General features: G+C 33.9%; 4 protein-coding genes across 9 annotated transcripts; 1 reads left to right on the top strand and 3 right to left on the bottom strand.

Annotated features, from left to right (window-relative positions):
* LOC109336082 lies at positions 5,550–10,826 on the top strand. The gene is made up of 2 exons (XM_019572450.1): positions 5,550–5,891; positions 9,826–10,826. Exons 1-2 carry the CDS (start codon positions 5,563–5,565, stop codon positions 10,526–10,528), a joined length of 1,032 nt encoding a protein of 343 aa, XP_019427995.1. The 5' UTR covers positions 5,550–5,562; the 3' UTR covers positions 10,529–10,826.
* LOC109336084 (somatic embryogenesis receptor kinase 1-like) lies at positions 7,497–9,784 on the bottom strand. The gene is made up of 6 exons (XM_019572453.1): positions 9,615–9,784; positions 9,407–9,478; positions 8,736–8,879; positions 8,554–8,625; positions 8,332–8,403; positions 7,497–7,742 (listed from the first exon to the last, which is right to left on the bottom strand). Exons 1-6 carry the CDS (start codon positions 9,767–9,769, stop codon positions 7,676–7,678), a joined length of 582 nt encoding a protein of 193 aa, XP_019427998.1. The 5' UTR covers positions 9,770–9,784; the 3' UTR covers positions 7,497–7,675.
* Positions 11,431–14,501, bottom strand: LOC109336083 (somatic embryogenesis receptor kinase 1-like). Its single transcript, XM_019572452.1, has 7 exons — positions 14,177–14,501; positions 13,549–13,681; positions 13,341–13,412; positions 12,670–12,813; positions 12,488–12,559; positions 12,266–12,337; positions 11,431–11,676 (listed from the first exon to the last, which is right to left on the bottom strand). The coding sequence occupies exons 1-7, from the start codon at positions 14,259–14,261 to the stop codon at positions 11,610–11,612; spliced, it is 645 nt and encodes a 214-aa protein (XP_019427997.1). The 5' UTR covers positions 14,262–14,501; the 3' UTR covers positions 11,431–11,609.
* Positions 15,642–19,567, bottom strand: LOC109336725. Of its 6 annotated transcripts, XM_019573505.1 has the most exons (7): positions 19,277–19,566; positions 18,331–18,489; positions 18,073–18,245; positions 16,771–17,983; positions 16,690–16,707; positions 16,048–16,650; positions 15,642–15,924 (listed from the first exon to the last, which is right to left on the bottom strand). In XM_019573505.1, exons 1-7 carry the CDS (start codon positions 19,364–19,366, stop codon positions 15,865–15,867), a joined length of 2,316 nt encoding a protein of 771 aa, XP_019429050.1. In that variant the 5' UTR covers positions 19,367–19,566; the 3' UTR covers positions 15,642–15,864. The 6 variants fall into 6 exon arrangements, with proteins under 6 accessions (XP_019429050.1, XP_019429044.1, XP_019429046.1 ...); XM_019573499.1 differs by having other exon boundaries at positions 15,642–15,778; positions 15,862–15,924; positions 16,048–17,983; positions 19,277–19,567; XM_019573501.1 differs by having other exon boundaries at positions 16,048–17,274; positions 17,332–17,983.

Genomic DNA, 21,484 nt, shown 5'->3' on the forward strand with positions numbered 1-21,484 from the left:
TCTCTTTCCACCTCAACCCCACAATGGAAAGTATGTCATTAACTGATTATCTATACAACTTTGGGCTCAAAGTTGGTGTCTTTGCGTTGGCGGCTATTCTGCATGCTCTAAAATGTGGTTATTATTATATTGCTTTGGGGTTAATAATCCTTGAAGCCTAAGGTTCAATATTATTGATATTTGATTTGTTGAGCTAAGGCTTTGATTACCCAAATTCTTATTTTATAGCTTAAGTCAGATGTGAACATTTTGGTATTCATTCATACTTTGAAAGCTGACCACATTTGACATGACAATCAAGATTAATGAGGTAGTGGAGATTTAATATTTGTAAATATACATATATACACACACTAGAGGACATTTCATTTCATTATAACTTCTAAACAATGGGATTTATTGATTTTATTAAAAGCCAAGAATGTATTTGATCATGTTAGTAGTCTAATTAATTCTATTTGAAATGTACATGTTACCGGTTTAATTTGCTGGCTTGGTGGTCTTTGACAATCTATGTCACCACCAATACTAAGATACCAGCCTTAATACCAACAACAACACAAAACTCTATCAACAATGTCTTTCTATATATAGTTATATACACATGACAAGTTGAAATGATATGTAATGGAGTGAGTCCGATAAGAAACAAGACTCACCATACAATTGTAATTTCACCCAAAAATCATGTATCTAAAAGATGTATATACATATACATAAAATTATGGAAAAGCTAGAATGTGTGTTGTCCTATTTGTCAAAGAAAACTGAATCAATGTAAAAACATAGTTAGATATTGGGGAGTTGCAAATTCGTTATTTTGAAAAATTACTTTGAATTATTTGATAGATTGATTTTAATGAACTTGATATCATTTTTAGTTTTTGGTTCTAAGCCATTATATTCGTGGAAGAATGAACCAATGACTTCACACATCATCTTTTCCCCGATACCTATCCAGTAAAAAAAGTGCTGGTAAATCTACTGAATTATGCAACTAACCCTTTCAAATTATCCGTAACATCCATTTACTTATTTTATGTGATAAGCTGATTTATTGATTGATTGACACAAATCACTATCCTCCATGACCAAGGATGATACACAGTAAATTGTTATGATGTTAATAGAGAAAAGTCCAAAATCTGAAAAATAAAAAGATATTCCAGTATGCAAGTGACTGAATCATACAAAAAATAAAAAATATAAGGTGCAGAAATTCCTTCAATAAGACGAAAATTATAGCACATCATTTATGGTTAGTACAAGTTAATTATGCAAGGTATCATCACCATTTTTGTGCCTTCATTCCCTGTGGCTATCTCTGTGTCGCTTCCCTCCACAACAGTTAATATGATAGTAACTACATTGGTGCGTGCAGTGTGAATTTTATTTAGTTGGAATTGGATAAGGATGTGACAAATAATTATGGGTTTGATTCAAATAAGGCGACAAATTTTCAGAAAATGCAGTTTCCAAAATAAAGAAGTTCTATTAATTGCTAGATGCATTATAAGTCTCAACAGACACATAATATGAATTAGTAAAAAGTGTGGTTTTCAATACCAATAGTGAATGACGCATTAAGTGCATGTGATTGAATTGAAACTCTGAAAATGTGATCCTTCCATTCCCGGACGGATCTAGGCATCTTGGAAACAGTGGAAGGACGGGTTCACTTTTTTTATAATTTAATGAATAAAAATCAAGAAAAAAAATATATGCACTGAAATTATCAATACATCATTCATTGTTTTATTTAACAAATGAATATCCGAAAAATGATACCCATGTTCAAAGTTAAATCGCAACTTAGATAAAAATACGTGAATATACTATTAGTATAATTATACTATCTGTATCAGTATTCTTAATACAGATAGTATAGTTATTTTTATTAATATTCTTAATTTTGTACATATTATTAATATAAATATTTATACAGAATTAATACATCATTTATCATCAATTAATACATCATTTTTCTAAAAAGAGTTACTAATGATTTAAAAATTAATAATGAATAATGAAATGAGAGTATATAAACCAAAGCAGCATTTGGAGCACTTCAAAAACTTCATTCTATATTTTGGTTGTCATTCATAGTACCCGATTTAGACAATGTTAATTAGGCTTTCCTTGCTAACAGTGTTTTAGCGCAAAAACTTGTGAAGAGAAAAATGAGAAACCGGTTACTACCACATTTTCAAAAATTGTTTCAGCTGATGTTCCAACAGAACCATACAGCCAATCTAAACACGCTCCTAAAATCAAATGAATTTTGCAGGACAATGCAAAATTAGTAGTTTCCCTTGCATGAAGAAATGTACTACTACCTTGGACTTCATAAAATATGTAAGTTCCACTTTCATGCCATGCAGAATTGCAGATTTCTCATTGTTGGGTAAGATCACATAATCAATCTAAAACACAGGCATTAGAAAATGCTAAACTTAAAATAAAAGCAGATATTTCAAATTTAAAAGCTAGAAAGAGGTGCCTGATGGCATACTAAATCATAGATTTTGTATTTGGTTTTTTTTACAGAAATAAGAAATTAGAATATAGGTGCTTGATACTTGATTTTAGTTTTTCTGTTAAAGAATGCAACTTTAAATGTGATGAAATAAAAAAACTAGAATAATTGAAGATTGCATACATGAAGATTGATGATCCAAGACAATTAATATCAAAATATTTTGTTCCACAACTCAAATCAGATAAATAACTAGATATCAAAGAAAAAGTCTCACATTTCTTCAAACATAAGATCCTATACCCATCCTAATTCCAAGACCAATTCCAGGACAGGCGGCTGCTAACTCTTTAACGATACTGCAGCAACAATATAAAATAATGAGAAGCCATGACAAAACAATAGCTGACTTCTGGCAAAACAAAACATTCTAATACAAGGAAAGACATGTTAATAAAAGATTAAAAATGAGAATGGGAGTTCCATAACTTACCTTGATGAAGCCAATTTCCTTGGCATTGCTACGGAAGCACTGCCTGCAACAATTGAGGCCATACTTCCTAATCAAGCCATGTGGATTCCCGCACACACGGCTACAAGATAATAGAAAACAACAATCAAAATCAGCAAAGCTCACATGATTAAAACACATAAGCTAATGCTCAAACACATTCAACAACTTTTAATCGGGCATATACAAATATCTAAAACATATTAGTCTGCAAGACGTGGCTAACACATAACTGCATCAAAATTTGGGATCATTCTTAGTAAGAAGACTAGTAAAGGCAAATATCTGAATTATTTGACACATGGACATAAAACCTCAAGATTAAATGCCACCCACAATGAAACTAGTTGCAAAGGACTAAAAATTAACACAGAATATATCATAACAAAACTATTCAACTGTCATAGATTTCAACAAATTTTTAATAATTTCTAAATTTTACATTTTTTATAAAATTCACGATTCAGCATCTTTATACCATCATCAATTGTTGCATAAGGCGAACTTTTACAAATATCAAAACATATGGCAATCATAACAAACTAAACAATAATTAGCCTAACATATTCATTCTAAAACGAAAAATAAGGTTAAGGAAGCAACAAATAGAAATACTCAACAATGAATCAACAATCATATATTTACAGGATCAAAATACAAAACTAGTACTAAAAATGAAAGCACATACTATTAACAGGGGGAAAACATTCATGAGAAGTGAAAAATGGATAGAGAAAAAATACCAAGTGCGAGATCCAGGACCATAATTCTTGGGGTGAGAGTTCCAAACATTGGAGTGACCCATTGCTTTAGAATGAGATCGAAATGAAACACACAAAGTCTAGCTCTTAAAGCGCAGTGGTTGAAGAATAATATGGAGGAGACTTTGCACTTGAGTGCAACACAGATTTATATACTACCTTAATTAGGGTTTCTTCCCCCAAAAATAAATCGGGTCAAATATTTATTGGGCTTTCCTCCTTTTGTTTTATGGGCTTATTGTTAGTGGATCTTGTATTTTCTTATTTCTACTATTGATTATTCATTATAGTCTATACTTCTAAAGCTAAAAAAACATAGTGTAAGAAGTAAGTAATTTGTATTGAGAATAATGTATCTCCTTGTATTTATCTCCTCTAACCAGTAAAAATGTAACATGTGTCATAATCCATAGAAAATGATGAAACATGACACATGTCGTGATCTTACTGACAGAAAGAGATAAGTTATCTCCTCCTTATATAAGGAGATACTCCATTCCCATTTCTATTTGCTTACGATGCCCTTTGCAGTTTTCTATTTTGCACATGTTCTTTCTCTATTTACTCTAAAAAATAATCAAGATTTACAATTTGACAAATTCAATTGTAGTGATATAAAAAAACATGTCAATGGACTTTACTATATAAAAAATTGGGAACAAGTATAAAAAATTGGATCAGTATCAACTGTCTTGAAATATATCTTAAATCATGTCTCAAACCAATTATAATAAATCAAAAGTAGAAAAGTAATACATGCTTATTTTTTTATTTATCACTAACTCTCTATATGTTCCAAAAATTTGTTTTTCGCGTAAGTATCAAACTTATAAATATTAATAATTTTCTAAAATTCCAAAAAAAGCAAGCTAACGTCATTATCAATAAACAATACGTTAATTTAGTGTAAAATTATACTAAATCTACAAAAAGATTAAAAATTAAAGTTCGATTCCTAAACACTTATTGAGAGGAATAGTCACACAACACAAAAGATATTACTCTTTAGGTGATGAGATACCCTTGTTGGTAAAAAACAAATGTAATTATTAATAATAATTATATTATTTTTCTTTACTTTCTTTTAATTTTTTATCATATCAACTAATTAAAATTTTCTACGGATATCATATGAACTTTTCTTTCCTGCACTTTTTTAAGCAAACACAGTGTAAAAGTGGGTCCATAAAGTGAAACTCTTTTTGTCTTTGGTAGACGGCGCATTTGAAGTGAAGGCTACACACACAGGTTGGAGATGTTCCAAAAGGACACGCCTCTTACGTTGCATCTGTTTCTGTCTTGTCTTTCTCATTTTCCATCGTTCAGAATCACAACACACACAGCAACACCAAATTAGCAATTCGGTCTACCCAATTTCTCACCCAATTCAACGTCTCTGTCGATCGGTTTTGGTACTAATTTTTCTCTGCCACACTTTCATTAAATTACCATACTTTCTTCCATATCTCACATGGGTTTTCTTTCGTCTTTCATAATCGCTTGCTTAAATTTTTCATTTTCGATCACTTCAGTTTTATATTTTCAGACCGTTTTTGGTGTTCAATGTTCAATTTCACAAAAAAATGAGTGTTATATGGTTAATTGTTGTCTGAATTGTTATTCTAATTGATGTATGATTAGTGAATTTTAATGATTTGGGTTTGTGATAGTTCCTGATTGAGAATTTGATGAATTGCAGATGGAGTCTTTGTTAGGGAATTAGGGTTTTTTTGTTGGATCATCTGGGTTTAGCGTGTGAATCTGAGATTGTGATTTACATTGCTGGTTCAGTGATTGTGAGAAGATTGGGTAGAATGAGGATGTCCAAAAGAAACTTTGCTCGAATCGACCTTGCGGAGCTGAAAGCTCTGATTGTTCGGAAGGTTGGTCATCAGAAAGCTGAAAAGTACTTTGATCAGCTTGTAAAATTGTTCAGTTCAAAGATTAACAAGACTGAGTTTGACAATATCTGCATCATGACAATTGGGAAGGAAAATCTCCAGCTTCATAACCAACTCATCAGGGGAATTCTCATGAATACTTGTTTGGCTAAAACCCCACCTCAGAGAGGTTCTGCGAAAACAGGGTCAGTCCTCAGTGAAAAAGTTTCAAATGGGGATGTGTTACCTCCTTCCCCATGGAGGCATGGCTCTTTGCCTGTTCGAGACCGCAAGTTTAATACGGGCCGCCAAAATGCTACAGGGCCATTGGGCAAGCCACAAAACCTTGCATCTGAAGAATTGATCTCCAAGAGACTAGAGCAGCAGAGTGCAATGGAACTGAATTCCCTTGGCAGCAGACCTCCTGTTTCCGTTGAAGATGGAGAAGAGGTTGAACAGATGGCAGGAAGCCCTAGCATCCAGAGTAGGAGCCCTGTTACAGCTCCTCTTGGTATATCCATGAATTTTGGCAGCTGTCGTAAGCTTCTTTCTAATGTGTCACTGTGCAATAAATATTATGAAGAAACCTGTCACAGCCGCGGGCATCTCCCTGATTCCAGATCTTTGAGGAGTTGTTTGGAGCAGAAGTTGGAAAAGGAGGGTTTGACTGTGTCAGTGGATTGTGTAAATGTATTGAATAATGCACTGGATTCATATCTGAAGAGGTTGATTGAGTCCTATCTGAATTTATCTGGGTCAAGAAATGAGGAGCTTATACAACCACATGGAAGGTTGAGGACTGGCTCAAACAGATTGTGTCCTGGAAGATATATGCACACAACAACACAATCTGCTGGCACATCTCTCTTAGACTTTCGTGTTGCAATGCAATTAAATCCACAAGTTCTTGGACCAGATTGGCCTATACAGTTTGAGAAGATTTGCATGCGTTCTTCTGAAGAATGAAGCCTTTGTTATAAGTAGATCAGAAATTTACTAATAGATGGAACCTTTGAATGTTTAACTGATTACTTTAGCTGACATATCCTTCATTTTTTGTCTTTTCCTGAAGACACACATTTGGCAAAACAGAATAAGCCATATAGCATTTTAGTTATAGAGATATCTGATGATTGTGATGGAGCGAAAACATTTGTACAAAATTATGTGAACATCTAGACTGGGTTAAGAAGTTCATTGTTTCAAGTGTGAATCGTGTGACATCATTTTTCAATCAATGTATGCAGCTCTCTCATTCTTGTTTGTCTTCCCTTTTCTTCTTCTTTTCTTTTGTTTTAGTTCAACTCAATTTTTGTTGAAATAAAATTCAATTAAAATATCTTAACATTATCGTTGTGTAGTTTGGTCTACCTGTTAAACATATCAATCTAGTGAATCTACATAGTTCTATTCTTAGAAGTAGGTCTAACAAATTTCATTTGTAAATTGGCCAATACACCTATATCCATAAATAGGCCAATTGTGCCTTAAACATACCCCTGTTCAGACAGTATAGCACATTCCCACCTTTAACCACAAATTGAGTCATGACTTGATAACCGCAAATACTTGCAACTCACTTTTCTTTTCTTCATATTCACTCATTCTTGACCTCTCAACTATATACACGGTTACATTATTTGACACAAGAGGTTCAACTCTCTCTTCACACTTTAATAAGCACTGTATTTACTATTCAGTACTATGTCACCGTGATATGCTATGATATTTTGGATTATATATCAACCCCATTTTCACTATAATTCTTTACTGTGAACTTCTCCCATCACCACAAACATTCATTACCTTCGATTTGAATGATTTGAGTTTCACTTTTATGATTTACTAATGCGAACTTTGTGTAAAAATTAGGAAGAATAAGCAGCTGAATATGATGAAAACATTGAGGTGTGTGTCAATCTTACTACAAAACTTTTATTGGTAAATCGACATGCAATTAACATACAGATTAAATTTGTAGTCACACATACATTTGTGATACTAATTACGTAAGTAAGCCTATTCATTGCCAGTCTGTGAAGAGGTTTCAGCATCCAAAGTCATATGGAACAAGTCCCTTCAGCTCCGGACCGTTAAGTCTGTTGTTTTCAAAACTGAAACATATAATAAATCTAACATTAGCAAGTTATCTAAATTAGTCCAGCCTCAAATTAAAAATGCCAACATCATATACTTGCTAAGAACTCAAGTTCCTGAATGGCTCTTCTAACAAGCAAGATAGATTGCAAATCTATTCGTCTATTTTTCTTTAGATGTTTCATTCAAATCAGTCATATCTCATGCATGCATGTCAAATATGGTCTTCTAATCCTGTTTTGAAATAAGCTAGGCCCTGGAGTGATAGACAGTACCTTATACTGTATAAAAATGGTACTTATTAGAAATTAGGATGCTTAATTTGGTAAATGTTCCGGAATTTATACAGATGAAGTAAAAGAACGAATTTGACGCCCGGTTTTTCATGTTGGGATAAAACAGGTCTTGGTTTCACTGTACTCTACCTATTGACTGCCAAGCAGTGGGAATTTGATATACTTGGTGCGAGAGACCGTATTACGAGTTCTAAATGACTATATCTTGCATATTTATCAGGATATATTTGGATCAATAAGTCATATACTGTTAATTGTTAAGAATGTACTAAATGGACTAATGGGATAAATCATAACAGAATTGCTGTACCTTTCCACTGGGAAAGATCCGAAGTTGCCATCTATTGGTATTGTTCCACAGAGGTCATTATTGGAAACATCACTGTAACATTGAGTTTCAAATTAGCTGATATGTCGATTACAAAAACAAACACAAAAATAAATGAATAGATAGGACTAAAGAAAGATACTAATGAAATTGAGCTCAAATTCCTAATAAATAACAGGAAGAAAATGAGATGAAAAAACGTACAAGACTTTCAGATTGGCGAGACCCGTGAGTTGTCTTGGGATTGATCCTGTTAGCTTGTTGTTGTTCAGCCTCCTAATTTATCAATGCAATGGAGTGAGAAAGAGAGGCAGCAATTTATACATCACTTGAAATTAAGAACAAAGGATCAAAAGTCTTTGGCAAATCAACATAAATATGCTTACAGAAATTTAAGTGATTTCAATTTGCCAAATGACTTCGGGATTTTCCCTTCAAATTTGTTACCATACAAATCCATGCTAATAAGTGCTTTCAAGTTACCAAGTTCGTCAGGAATTTTCCCTCTAAAGTCATTGCTATAGAGCTCCCTGCAATTAAGAATTACAGAATATATAATATAGTATATATGCTAAATAGATACTGTGAATGAGTTGGTCAAAATGTATCAATCTAAAAAAAGTATATATACACTCCAAAATAAAACATCATGCACACTCATAAGTCCCAAGGAACTCATTTTGGTGTACTAGGCTGAGTTTGTCATGTGATCATGTCATTACATTTTTTAACATTACAAATTAGCAGGGATGAAAAAAGTTAAGGATTTCAACCTTTAGAACCAAATTGATAAAATTAATCTTTACAGCGACTACATCATAAATCAATACACATTTTAGAGACCAAAATAAGGTGTTAGTCCTTATTTAAGTAGTAAAAAATTAAACATTTGTTTGTTCCAAGTTAGAGGTAGGATTAAATTTTAGGAATAGTTCATAATTTGGTACATCAGCATGTTGAATTTCATAGTTTAAATAATATCAGATGCCACATGCTTTCAAACTAAAGAACATATCAAACATATAATAAGTTCATCTCAGCAGTATTGAGAACATACAGGTACCGCAGATGATGTAGCAGGCCAAGTTCTGGGCCCAGAGCTCCAGAAATATTAGAATTACCCAAGTCTCTGAAATTCAAACATCACACACCTGATTAGAAAGCCCAAGCCCAAGCCCAAACACAGTAATTAGGAAAAACAATAATGAAGATAGGAGTAAAGTAAGTAACGGGCATAAAAAAGAAAGGGAGAATCTCAATCTCACAAGCGAATCACATGATTATTGGAGTCACATGTAATATGGAACCAAGTACAAGGATTAACAAGAGTTGGGTCCCAGCTGTGAAGCACGTTGTTTGGGTCAGAAAGTCTGGTTCTCAAAGCATGCAAAGCATTCCCTACAAGAAAAAACATCATCATGTCTAAACATATGATGGAGCCTAACCCATTTTTTATTGCTAGCTAGCTCCATGGAGGCATGGCTCTTTGCCTGTTCGAGACCGCAAGTTTAATACGGGCCGCCAAAATGCTACAGGGCCATTGGGCAAGCCACAAAACCTTGCATCTGAAGAATTGATCTCCAAGAGACTAGAGCAGCAGAGTGCAATGGAACTGAATTCCCTTGGCAGCAGACCTCCTGTTTCCGTTGAAGATGGAGAAGAGGTTGAACAGATGGCAGGAAGCCCTAGCATCCAGAGTAGGAGCCCTGTTACAGCTCCTCTTGGTATATCCATGAATTTTGGCAGCTGTCGTAAGCTTCTTTCTAATGTGTCACTGTGCAATAAATATTATGAAGAAACCTGTCACAGCCGCGGGCATCTCCCTGATTCCAGATCTTTGAGGAGTTGTTTGGAGCAGAAGTTGGAAAAGGAGGGTTTGACTGTGTCAGTGGATTGTGTAAATGTATTGAATAATGCACTGGATTCATATCTGAAGAGGTTGATTGAGTCCTATCTGAATTTATCTGGGTCAAGAAATGAGGAGCTTATACAACCACATGGAAGGTTGAGGACTGGCTCAAACAGATTGTGTCCTGGAAGATATATGCACACAACAACACAATCTGCTGGCACATCTCTCTTAGACTTTCGTGTTGCAATGCAATTAAATCCACAAGTTCTTGGACCAGATTGGCCTATACAGTTTGAGAAGATTTGCATGCGTTCTTCTGAAGAATGAAGCCTTTGTTATAAGTAGATCAGAAATTTACTAATAGATGGAACCTTTGAATGTTTAACTGATTACTTTAGCTGACATATCCTTCATTTTTTGTCTTTTCCTGAAGACACACATTTGGCAAAACAGAATAAGCCATATAGCATTTTAGTTATAGAGATATCTGATGATTGTGATGGAGCGAAAACATTTGTACAAAATTATGTGAACATCTAGACTGGGTTAAGAAGTTCATTGTTTCAAGTGTGAATCGTGTGACATCATTTTTCAATCAATGTATGCAGCTCTCTCATTCTTGTTTGTCTTCCCTTTTCTTCTTCTTTTCTTTTGTTTTAGTTCAACTCAATTTTTGTTGAAATAAAATTCAATTAAAATATCTTAACATTATCGTTGTGTAGTTTGGTCTACCTGTTAAACATATCAATCTAGTGAATCTACATAGTTCTATTCTTAGAAGTAGGTCTAACAAATTTCATTTGTAAATTGGCCAATACACCTATATCCATAAATAGGCCAATTGTGCCTTAAACATACCCCTGTTCAGACAGTATAGCACATTCCCACCTTTAACCACAAATTGAGTCATGACTTGATAACCGCAAATACTTGCAACTCACTTTTCTTTTCTTCATATTCACTCATTCTTGACCTCTCAACTATATACACGGTTACATTATTTGACACAAGAGGTTCAACTCTCTCTTCACACTTTAATAAGCACTGTATTTACTATTCAGTACTATGTCACCGTGATATGCTATGATATTTTGGATTATATATCAACCCCATTTTCACTATAATTCTTTACTGTGAACTTCTCCCATCACCACAAACATTCATTACCTTCGATTTGAATGATTTGAGTTTCACTTTTATGATTTACTAATGCGAACTTTGTGTAAAAATTAGGAAGAATAAGCAGCTGAATATGATGAAAACATTGAGGTGTGTGTCAATCTTACTACAAAACTTTTATTGGTAAATCGACATGCAATTAACATACAGATTAAATTTGTAGTCACACATACATTTGTGATACTAATTACGTAAGTAAGCCTATTCATTGCCAGTCTGTGAAGAGGTTTCAGCATCCAAAGTCATATGGAACAAGTCCCTTCAGCTCCGGACCGTTAAGTCTGTTGTTTTCAAAACTGAAACATATAATAAATCTAACATTAGCAAGTTATCTAAATTAGTCCAGCCTCAAATTAAAAATGCCAACATCATATACTTGCTAAGAACTCAAGTTCCTGAATGGCTCTTCTAACAAGCAAGATAGATTGCAAATCTATTCGTCTATTTTTCTTTAGATGTTTCATTCAAATCAGTCATATCTCATGCATGCATGTCAAATATGGTCTTCTAATCCTGTTTTGAAATAAGCTAGGCCCTGGAGTGATAGACAGTACCTTATACTGTATAAAAATGGTACTTATTAGAAATTAGGATGCTTAATTTGGTAAATGTTCCGGAATTTATACAGATGAAGTAAAAGAACGAATTTGACGCCCGGTTTTTCATGTTGGGATAAAACAGGTCTTGGTTTCACTGTACTCTACCTATTGACTGCCAAGCAGTGGGAATTTGATATACTTGGTGCGAGAGACCGTATTACGAGTTCTAAATGACTATATCTTGCATATTTATCAGGATATATTTGGATCAATAAGTCATATACTGTTAATTGTTAAGAATGTACTAAATGGACTAATGGGATAAATCATAACAGAATTGCTGTACCTTTCCACTGGGAAAGATCCGAAGTTGCCATCTATTGGTATTGTTCCACAGAGGTCATTATTGGAAACATCACTGTAACATTGAGTTTCAAATTAGCTGATATGTCGATTACAAAAACAAACACAAAAATAAATGAATAGATAGGACTAAAGAAAGATACTAATGAAATTGAGCTCAAATTCCTAATAAATAACAGGAAGAAAATGAGATGAAAAAACGTACAAGACTTTCAGATTGGCGAGACCCGTGAGTTGTCTTGGGATTGATCCTGTTAGCTTGTTGTTGTTCAGCCTCCTAATTTATCAATGCAATGGAGTGAGAAAGAGAGGCAGCAATTTATACATCACTTGAAATTAAGAACAAAGGATCAAAAGTCTTTGGCAAATCAACATAAATATGCTTACAGAAATTTAAGTGATTTCAATTTGCCAAATGACTTCGGGATTTTCCCTTCAAATTTGTTACCATACAAATCCATGCTAATAAGTGCTTTCAAGTTACCAAGTTCGTCAGGAATTTTCCCTCTAAAGTCATTGCTATAGAGCTCCCTGCAATTAAGAATTACAGAATATATAATATAGTATATATGCTAAATAGATACTGTGAATGAGTTGGTCAAAATGTATCAATCTAAAAAAAGTATATATACACTCCAAAATAAAACATCATGCACACTCATAAGTCCCAAGGAACTCATTTTGGTGTACTAGGCTGAGTTTGTCATGTGATCATGTCATTACATTTTTTAACATTACAAATTAGCAGGGATGAAAAAAGTTAAGGATTTCAACCTTTAGAACCAAATTGATAAAATTAATCTTTACAGCGACTACATCATAAATCAATACACATTTTAGAGACCAAAATAAGGTGTTAGTCCTTATTTAAGTAGTAAAAAATTAAACATTTGTTTGTTCCAAGTTAGAGGTAGGATTAAATTTTAGGAATAGTTCATAATTTGGTACATCAGCATGTTGAATTTCATAGTTTAAATAATATCAGATGCCACATGCTTTCAAACTAAAGAACATATCAAACATATAATAAGTTCATCTCAGCAGTATTGAGAACATACAGGTACCGCAGATGATGTAGCAGGCCAAGTTCTGGGCCCAGAGCTCCAGAAATATTAGAATTACCCAAGTCTCTGAAATTCAAACATCACACACCTGATTAGAAAGCCCAAGCCCAAGCCCAAACACAGTAATTAGGAAAAACAATAATGAAGATAGGAGTAAAGTAAGTAACGGGCATAAAAAAGAAAGGGAGAATCTCAATCTCACAAGCGAATCACATGATTATTGGAGTCACATGTAATATGGAACCAAGTACAAGGATTAACAAGAGTTGGGTCCCAGCTGTGAAGCACGTTGTTTGGGTCAGAAAGTCTGGTTCTCAAAGCATGCAAAGCATTCCCTACAAGAAAAAACATCATCATGTCTAAACATATGATGGAGCCTAACCCATTTTTTATTGCTAGCTAGCTAAAAAAGGGACAAAGGAATTTCCTAGTTTTAGAAAAAAAAAAAAAGAATATGTGCTTTCATTTTTTAAGGAAAAAAACACAAAATTTTCCTTATTGCTGCTAGAAATCCTTAATCCTAAATTGATGATCAAATTAGTATTAACAGGGAAGTGCTCCTAAATTTGTCATATAAAAAGAATAGTTTGATGGTTATTTAAAAAAACTTATTATCAATTTGAGTTTTATTCTTCCATTCATTGTGAAAAGCAACAAAAAAAAATCAAGGCCAATTTGATTTATTTATTTAATTTTCAAAATATGAAAAGAAGAAGGAAACACAAACAACAAATGATCTAGACATAAGAACAGTGAATGAGTTCTTCAGTTCCCATTAATCTTTAGAAATCAAAAATTGGCTGTCAAATAAAATGAACAAGGATACATACCTTCAGAGTTGGTTGAGAGAGATGGGAGAGGAAATTGAAGAAGAAGAAGTAACAAAGAGAGAGGAATGAAACTAAAAGGTGCCATTTTTTTTTTCTTTTTTCCTCCTGTGAGAAAGGAAGAAGAGAGAAAGAAAAGAAAGGAAGAAGTTGGAATTGGAAAGTGGGAAAAAGGTGAGAAAGAAGGAAGAGTGGACCAACCAAAGTGCTAGTGGTAGAGCTGTTGGAAAAGATGAATGAATTGAATTGGTCCTAATTGGAGAAGAGAGGAAAAGGTCATGCATGAGTTGTGTGTGAACAGTGATAGAGACTGAGTCTTTGGCGTGTCCTGTGTGTGGGGCACACCTACCCTTGAAAAATTGGTTACTTAATTTGATAGTGGACTAGTACTTATTATATTAGGACTGGGTAAATTGGTAAGGAAACAACTCTGACTATAGACTTCAATAGGAGCAGGCACTCAGATTGTGGAATTGGGAACATGGACATAGTTTAGCAAAAAAATGTTGCTTTGAAAATTTAAATGAGACATTTTTAGTTCTCCACTATTAAATTTTCGATTCAACAGATTCAACATGTAGTGTCACAAAAGAATAAAATATTCCAACTTCTTATCTAGCCACAAAATATTCTTAATATTTAGTATATATATTTGTTGTTTTGAATAAAGATTACATATAATTTAACTAAACACAATAAATTTAATTTCAGGAAAAAAATGTATACAATGTGATTGCATCATCTAGTGAGTTATCTTTGAGATCCACTTAAACTGGTAATTTGGGTGTTGTTTCATTACTGTTAGATTTCGTGTGTGATTATTTGCTTCGTTTGACTGAAAAGTAAACGAGTTATTGTTTTTTCTTAAAACGTACAAGGATCGTTAGTTCATGATTGAGTTTGTTCCTGTGGTAAGAGCACGGTAACCTATTTTACATTGATGGCACATAAATTTTTGGACCGAGATCCTCTATCCCAAAAAGTTATTGTGTCCACATGTCCATATCTAATAATATTCCATAAAATAATATAAAATATTATTTTATTTTTTTATAGTTTTTTTTTTCAAATTAAATAATGTATTTTGATTGGTTTGAGATATCAATGAGGACATGAGATCTCCATTCAAAAACTTTTATGTTAGTTACTTGTGTTTATCAAAGTTGAATGTTGGATAAGAACTAGGTTGCCATTTGCATGATTTTAAATAATATTATGTGATTGTTGGCTCAAGACGTTTGCCCCCAGTAGTTTCTTCAAGGTTAAGTCAAATTATCTATTTAGGATTTATCCAAGTATCCAAAAGTTATTGGTCAGTAATTTTGTTAATCTCACTTTCAATAAAGAAACTGAATGTTATTGGAAAAAATATTGTTATGAAATGGGCAAAGGAAAGCTTATGAGTGCTCAAAACTTACATGCATGGTTCCCAACGCCATAGAGAGCTTCCAATATAGCACACAAATACTGAAATCAACAATATCATCCTATATCCCAGGACGCCATTTTTTGATAAAGTTGCTGATTTCTTCTACAGTCTTTGTTGATTGTTCAAGTACAATAAAGAATCAATAATACAAACACTTCATGAAGTACCAAATATCACTGCTTAGAATGAAACAATTCACAGGAGATCACAGAAACGTTTTTATCAACACAGATTAGAAAGAAATTTTATGAGAAAATACAATTCATATTGCTTTCATTGCTTGCTGCCTCCTTTCCTCCTCTTCAGCTTTGGTCCAGGCAGCCTAAATAAATAAAAACAAACAGATTTAGACAGAGTCAACAACTCTTTGCAGCAGTAACTTTAAACATCATAAAAATTATAAAAGGAATAAGAATTAAGAGTGTCAAGTAACACAAAGACTAACCTTTTCCCGTTCAAGCTTAGAGAGGCTAACCTTCATTGAATTTCCTAAGCTCAGTCCTCCCCAGGCTTCTTGCATCTCTTTTTCCCTTGCTTCACGCCGAGACATAAATTGACGAACAGGGTTCTCTGACTGCTGAGCAGCGGCAGCCATCTTTTCTTGCTCAAGTCTAGATTTATGTTTAACCAAAACTTGGTCCAGACCGCCTCCTTCATTTGTGTCTGAATGGATGTTTCCTAAGCTCAGTCCTCCCCACACATTTTGCAACTCTCTCTCCCTTGCTTCACGACGAGATGTGGAATGACTAACCGGGTTCTCCGACTGCTGAGCAGCAGCCATCTTTTCTCGCTCAAGTCTAGATTTATGTTTAACCAAAACTTGATCTAGGCCACCGCCTTCATTTGTCTCCAAAGTGATGTTCCTGTGACTTCTCTTAAATTCGTCTCTTCCTTCGCTTGACTTGATCCTCATTTTCTCCTTCTCCAGTCTGGAGACATGCTTTACTAAAATTTTATCCAAGCTTTCACAATCTGTACCATCCTTTGCACCATGATTCTTTTGTTGTCTATAATTTTCACCATGGCTTCCCAGTGACATGGCTTGCATCTTCTCTCTTTCCAATCTGTGCACTGGCTTTTTCAGAATCTTCTCTAATCCATCTTTGTTTTCTTCATTATCATCAGTTGAACCATCTGATACCTTAGAAGTAGTATCAATCTCCTTATATAGATTAATGTTTTCTTTCTCGTCCAATGCTTCATCAGAATAGAAAGTTGAATTTAATTCCCCTGGGGTGTCAGCAACTTTTTTCTTTAAACTTGTATTGCGCTCGTTGATTGCTCTGTTTTTTGCTTCTTGGATTTCCTTCTCTAGTCTTGAGACATGTTTAACTAAAAGCTTATCTAAGCTTGGTACTTCTGTGTGATCCTTCTGTCGGTTTGGCATGCCCCTTGGAACTCCTGCAGTCTCCTTCACTGACTTAATTTTTGCCTCATGGGTGTCTTTTCCTAACTTTGTATAATTCTTCTTCACAAGAATACTTCCCAAATCAGGTATGGCATCTGACGCAATTCCGTCCATAGATTTACGAGAGCTATCCCTACCAGGTTCTGTCTCATTGCTTCTGTTTTTCTTGGCTTCACAAACCTCCCTTTCAAGTTTTGTCACATGCTTCACCAAAAACTTATCTAGGCTTGGTAGTTCTGGCTCAACTTGCTTCTTTCTCATTTTCCCATCCAGGGCCGCCTTTCCGAGTCCCAATGTTGACATTCTTCTTGATGGAAAAGTAATTGAGGAGGTATGCTCAGTAGCAGAGCCTATATTGTGCAGCTTGATATTCTGCACTTCAGCCAAGGCAGCGTTTAAACCATAAGTTGCTACTATAGTTGCAAGAGAAGAAAGTTCATCTTCTTGCAAACATTTTAACCTCTCCACCATCATATCCACAAGCTTTACTCTATTGTCCCTCCTGCTTTTCATCTGACTCACCCCCATCAATGGCATTTTTGAGTCCAAATCTTGGTAGTTATAGTCTTCAGAAACTGAATTAAGTTCATACTCAAACTGAGACTCATGCTCTGAAGAAAACTCAGACAAGCCCTGGTCACTTTCATCTGCATCTGGGTTTTCACTAATTTTTCTTAGCAGTTCTTTGAATTCATCTTTATTAAATGAAGGGCAATTAGCAAGCCTGACAAAAGCAGTTTTGACTGCTGCAGCTACTTCTCTGTCTACCTCAAAGGCAGTTTCAAAAGATGCAGTAACAGTATGAGTAGAATGTCCCTCTCCATTAACCGAGGATGCCTCTACTTGACAATGCTTTCTAGGGGAATTCGGCAAGTCAAACATGACAACTCCCATAGCCTGAGCTGCCTCAAAAGCTTCGGCTGCATTTTTCTCTGCCTTCAAAAGTTGAGCTTCTGCTTCATTACTAGGAATCCTGTAAAGACCAACGGGTCAAAACAAAACCAGAATTCCAATAAAGAAAAAAATGAGAAACAAACATATGTTCTTTGCAGCGAACTTTACCTGGCAGCACGCAAAATTCGGCACCAACAAGCTTCCACCAATGCAGCTCTTTGAGCCTCTATTGCATTGTGTGCCGCATCCCTAGCTGCCATTTTCTCTCTCAGTACCCTTGAGTAATGTGGGTTAGAACTGCCTAGTGTTTGATCAAGTGTCAAAGTCATACCATCTACTTCCTGAAATGGTCACATGAGTTAAACTTTGAATTAAGAATTAATCGGCTAAATACAGATAGTGAATATGTACATCTAAAGGCACTACCTGAAGCATCTTAATTTTCCTCTCCAAGTAGGAACCCACTTTTTTGCGCGGGAACCAGTTTACAGGAGAAGTTTTACGACGAGGAGGTTTTTTGATTTGTGATGTCAACTTGGTAAGAGCACTTGATGAAGATTGGCCAGACTCTTTGGTCAACTTACTCTGCACCATTCAATAAAACAAAAACATTAGAAACTCAGCTAAAAATGAAATTCATAGTACTGATTAAAAAACCTGCAAAACATAAAAAGTTATTGGGTGAAATGTAGAAAAACAAATCATATCATAATCAGTCCACAGTCAAATTATTTTGTGATTGCTACGTACTTTCAAGTTTGCTGCAAGACCACTTTTTAGTTTTTATGTAAGAGCCTGTAGTATATGATTCGTGACTGCAAAGGTTAAAGCAAAGTTCAAGGTTGGTGTTGCATCTATGCTAAAAAGGGTGGCACAGTGTAGATGACCCTTATCTGGCAGGTCTGAGAAGGATAGATGTATTAAATGTACGCAACCTTACCTTTGTAAGCGAAGAGAGTTATTTCATCTCTAAGTTACAAGGCAAACAACTTTACCCTTATTCAAAAAAATTGTTACATAATTACATGAATAAATTTACAAATAAAACCAAACAGATAAATCTTGATAAGAGAGAAACTCCGGATTGAGACTTATTCTATGGAGTTGGCCTTGTAAACTAAAACAGCATTCATCAATAACTCCACAATCAACAAGGCCTTGTCTAATACCTATTAATAACAGTTATCGTCGTATCAGGGTTTCAAACAAGAAAGAACTTGTTGGTAAGGTATAATGAACTTAGGGTTTTGAATCAATAAAACACCAAACAGAAAACAAAGATAGGAAAAAAAGAACAATAAACAAAAACAAGAAAGAGACCACTTGAATATCAAACTTGAGGATGAAAATTAAAGAAACGTGGAAGGCTTACTTTTCTAATCTTGGAATTGGAAGAGAGAGAATCAGCTTCTACGATCGGAGAATGAAGAACCGCATCGACATCGTTGCAGCAAAGATCCATAGCCAGGAGGTGAGAAAATAAGCCTTTAAGTTTAACCTTCGATTTGTACTGGTTCTGAGAGTGAGAACCAAAGATTCAGAAAGATTCAAGTGAAGTACGCAAAAATAATTTGTATTCTTTAAATGAGAGAAGAGATTCACAATCGAAAAACAGAGATGGGATAGACACAATACAAGCAATCCTTTTTCATCAATGGAAATGAAAACTAGCCGTTACAGCAAGACCTTGTAACGGCAATTTAAGTAATAATATTAATCATTTTCACTAAAAAACAATCAATTGATCATTTTACTAATTGAAGATTTGAAGGATTGATTTTAATCATTTTAATTTACAGTGTATTGACCTTTTGCTTTTGTAACTAGAAAAAGGGGGGGAAATTCTTTTTTTTGTACAGGGAAAATATTCTAGTAAAAAAATAGATTAATTTAAAATTTTCTAGTAATAATGCGACCCCACCAATATGTAGTATAAACCTTTTGTCGCTTCTTTTATAGTTGGATATATAAAATAAAAGAATAATGTATCTTTTCATATCAAAAGATAATTTATCTCTTTTATCCAATAAAAATGTGATATGTGTGTTATTTTGTTTATTTTTAAAAATATTTTTATAGAAAATAATGAAATATGATTTCACTGACATGAGGAGATAACTTATCTTCTTATACCAAGAGTTTATAAATTTTTTGAAATATTCGGTCTATCATTTACATGACTTTATATAAGAGCTAATAATAATTAATACATAATTATCAAATGAAGATGTAATATATAATAAATGTTTTTGTAAATGTTTTTTTACACATAAACACCAGAATAGATGTTTAAAACTTTTTAATGGAGATGAAAGAATTGAATTCCGTAGCCAAAACTAAAAATGCAACCATTTGATTCGGATGTTGAGACAAATGGAGACAAATGGAGACAAATTTGAACAACCTAACTAAAAAGGTTACATAATTACTGTAAATCTACAGTAAGTCATATGCAGCAGTTTCTTGATTCCTTGTTTTCTGATTATATAAGAAAAAATATATTCCGACTCATGTATTTCTCAATTATTGCATGAGAAATTATCTCTCTCACTATACTTACAACTATAAGCCTTACTTCATTAATGGAGATCCAATGAATTATATTATTGTATTATAAATTATGTCCATTCATAAACTTTAAATCATTTTTAGTTGTTTCTTCTAAATTTGTCATAACATTTAGTCAGCTCTCGAAATTGAACTAGCATTTTATTTGATGTCATATTCTTACTGTCTTTGTAAGGGTCTCCTTAGTAGATGCAAACAATACTTAATTTTCGATTCTAAAGCTACTCTTGCATTGAGTTTCATTTAATGCACCAAACCATATTTTCACTCACTGCAGTATCATGTACTTTGTCCCCAAAACTTCTTATCTTAATGTCTCCAATCAATTATACCCTACCAAATAATGTAAAAATGTTATTTTATATTAGACATTTGGTCATTAATTTATCATGGTTACCATTAAGAGATACATGATGAAATCTGAGTTATACAATGGAGGCTGAAAGTTATTATAATTATAATAAGTACAAAGATCATGAATATCCAAATTACAGTAATTACATAATTTGGTTACATTATTTACATAGTTTTCACACATACAATGGTTCTAGATGTTTCCAAAGTTGGCCAGCCTAACCCACAGAAAGTTAAATAGGTCATGTTGAAAGAATTAAAAGTTGGTCTAAGACCCTATTGTATCCTTGTGTATACTGTACACAAGGCCGAAAGGTCTCTATTAGTGGCATTGCAATTTTTACAAACCTACATTGCTTATAACAATCATGTAGAGTTTGTCAACTTTCGTAGCATATTTACAAACATTGTGCATCATCTTTCTTTTACTAGCGGGAAAAACCTGAAAGAGTTGAAACATGTTGTGTGGCGAGTGGGGGAAAGCGCGAGTGGGGTTTTAAGACTAAAAAAATTGATGCATTTTTGGATGGTGTTAAATTGTTTAAGCAGAAAAGAGAAAAGGGACAACATAATAAGATTCATGGTATTTATTCTCACACGGAATTAACACAAGGCAGGAAAATACAAACTTCAAAATCTGTTTAAAAGGAGAAAGAGC

The sequence above is a fragment of the Lupinus angustifolius genome, chromosome LG20 (assembly GCF_001865875.1).
Source record: "Lupinus angustifolius cultivar Tanjil chromosome LG20, LupAngTanjil_v1.0, whole genome shotgun sequence".
In the NCBI taxonomy this organism is placed as follows: domain Eukaryota; kingdom Viridiplantae; phylum Streptophyta; class Magnoliopsida; order Fabales; family Fabaceae; genus Lupinus; species Lupinus angustifolius.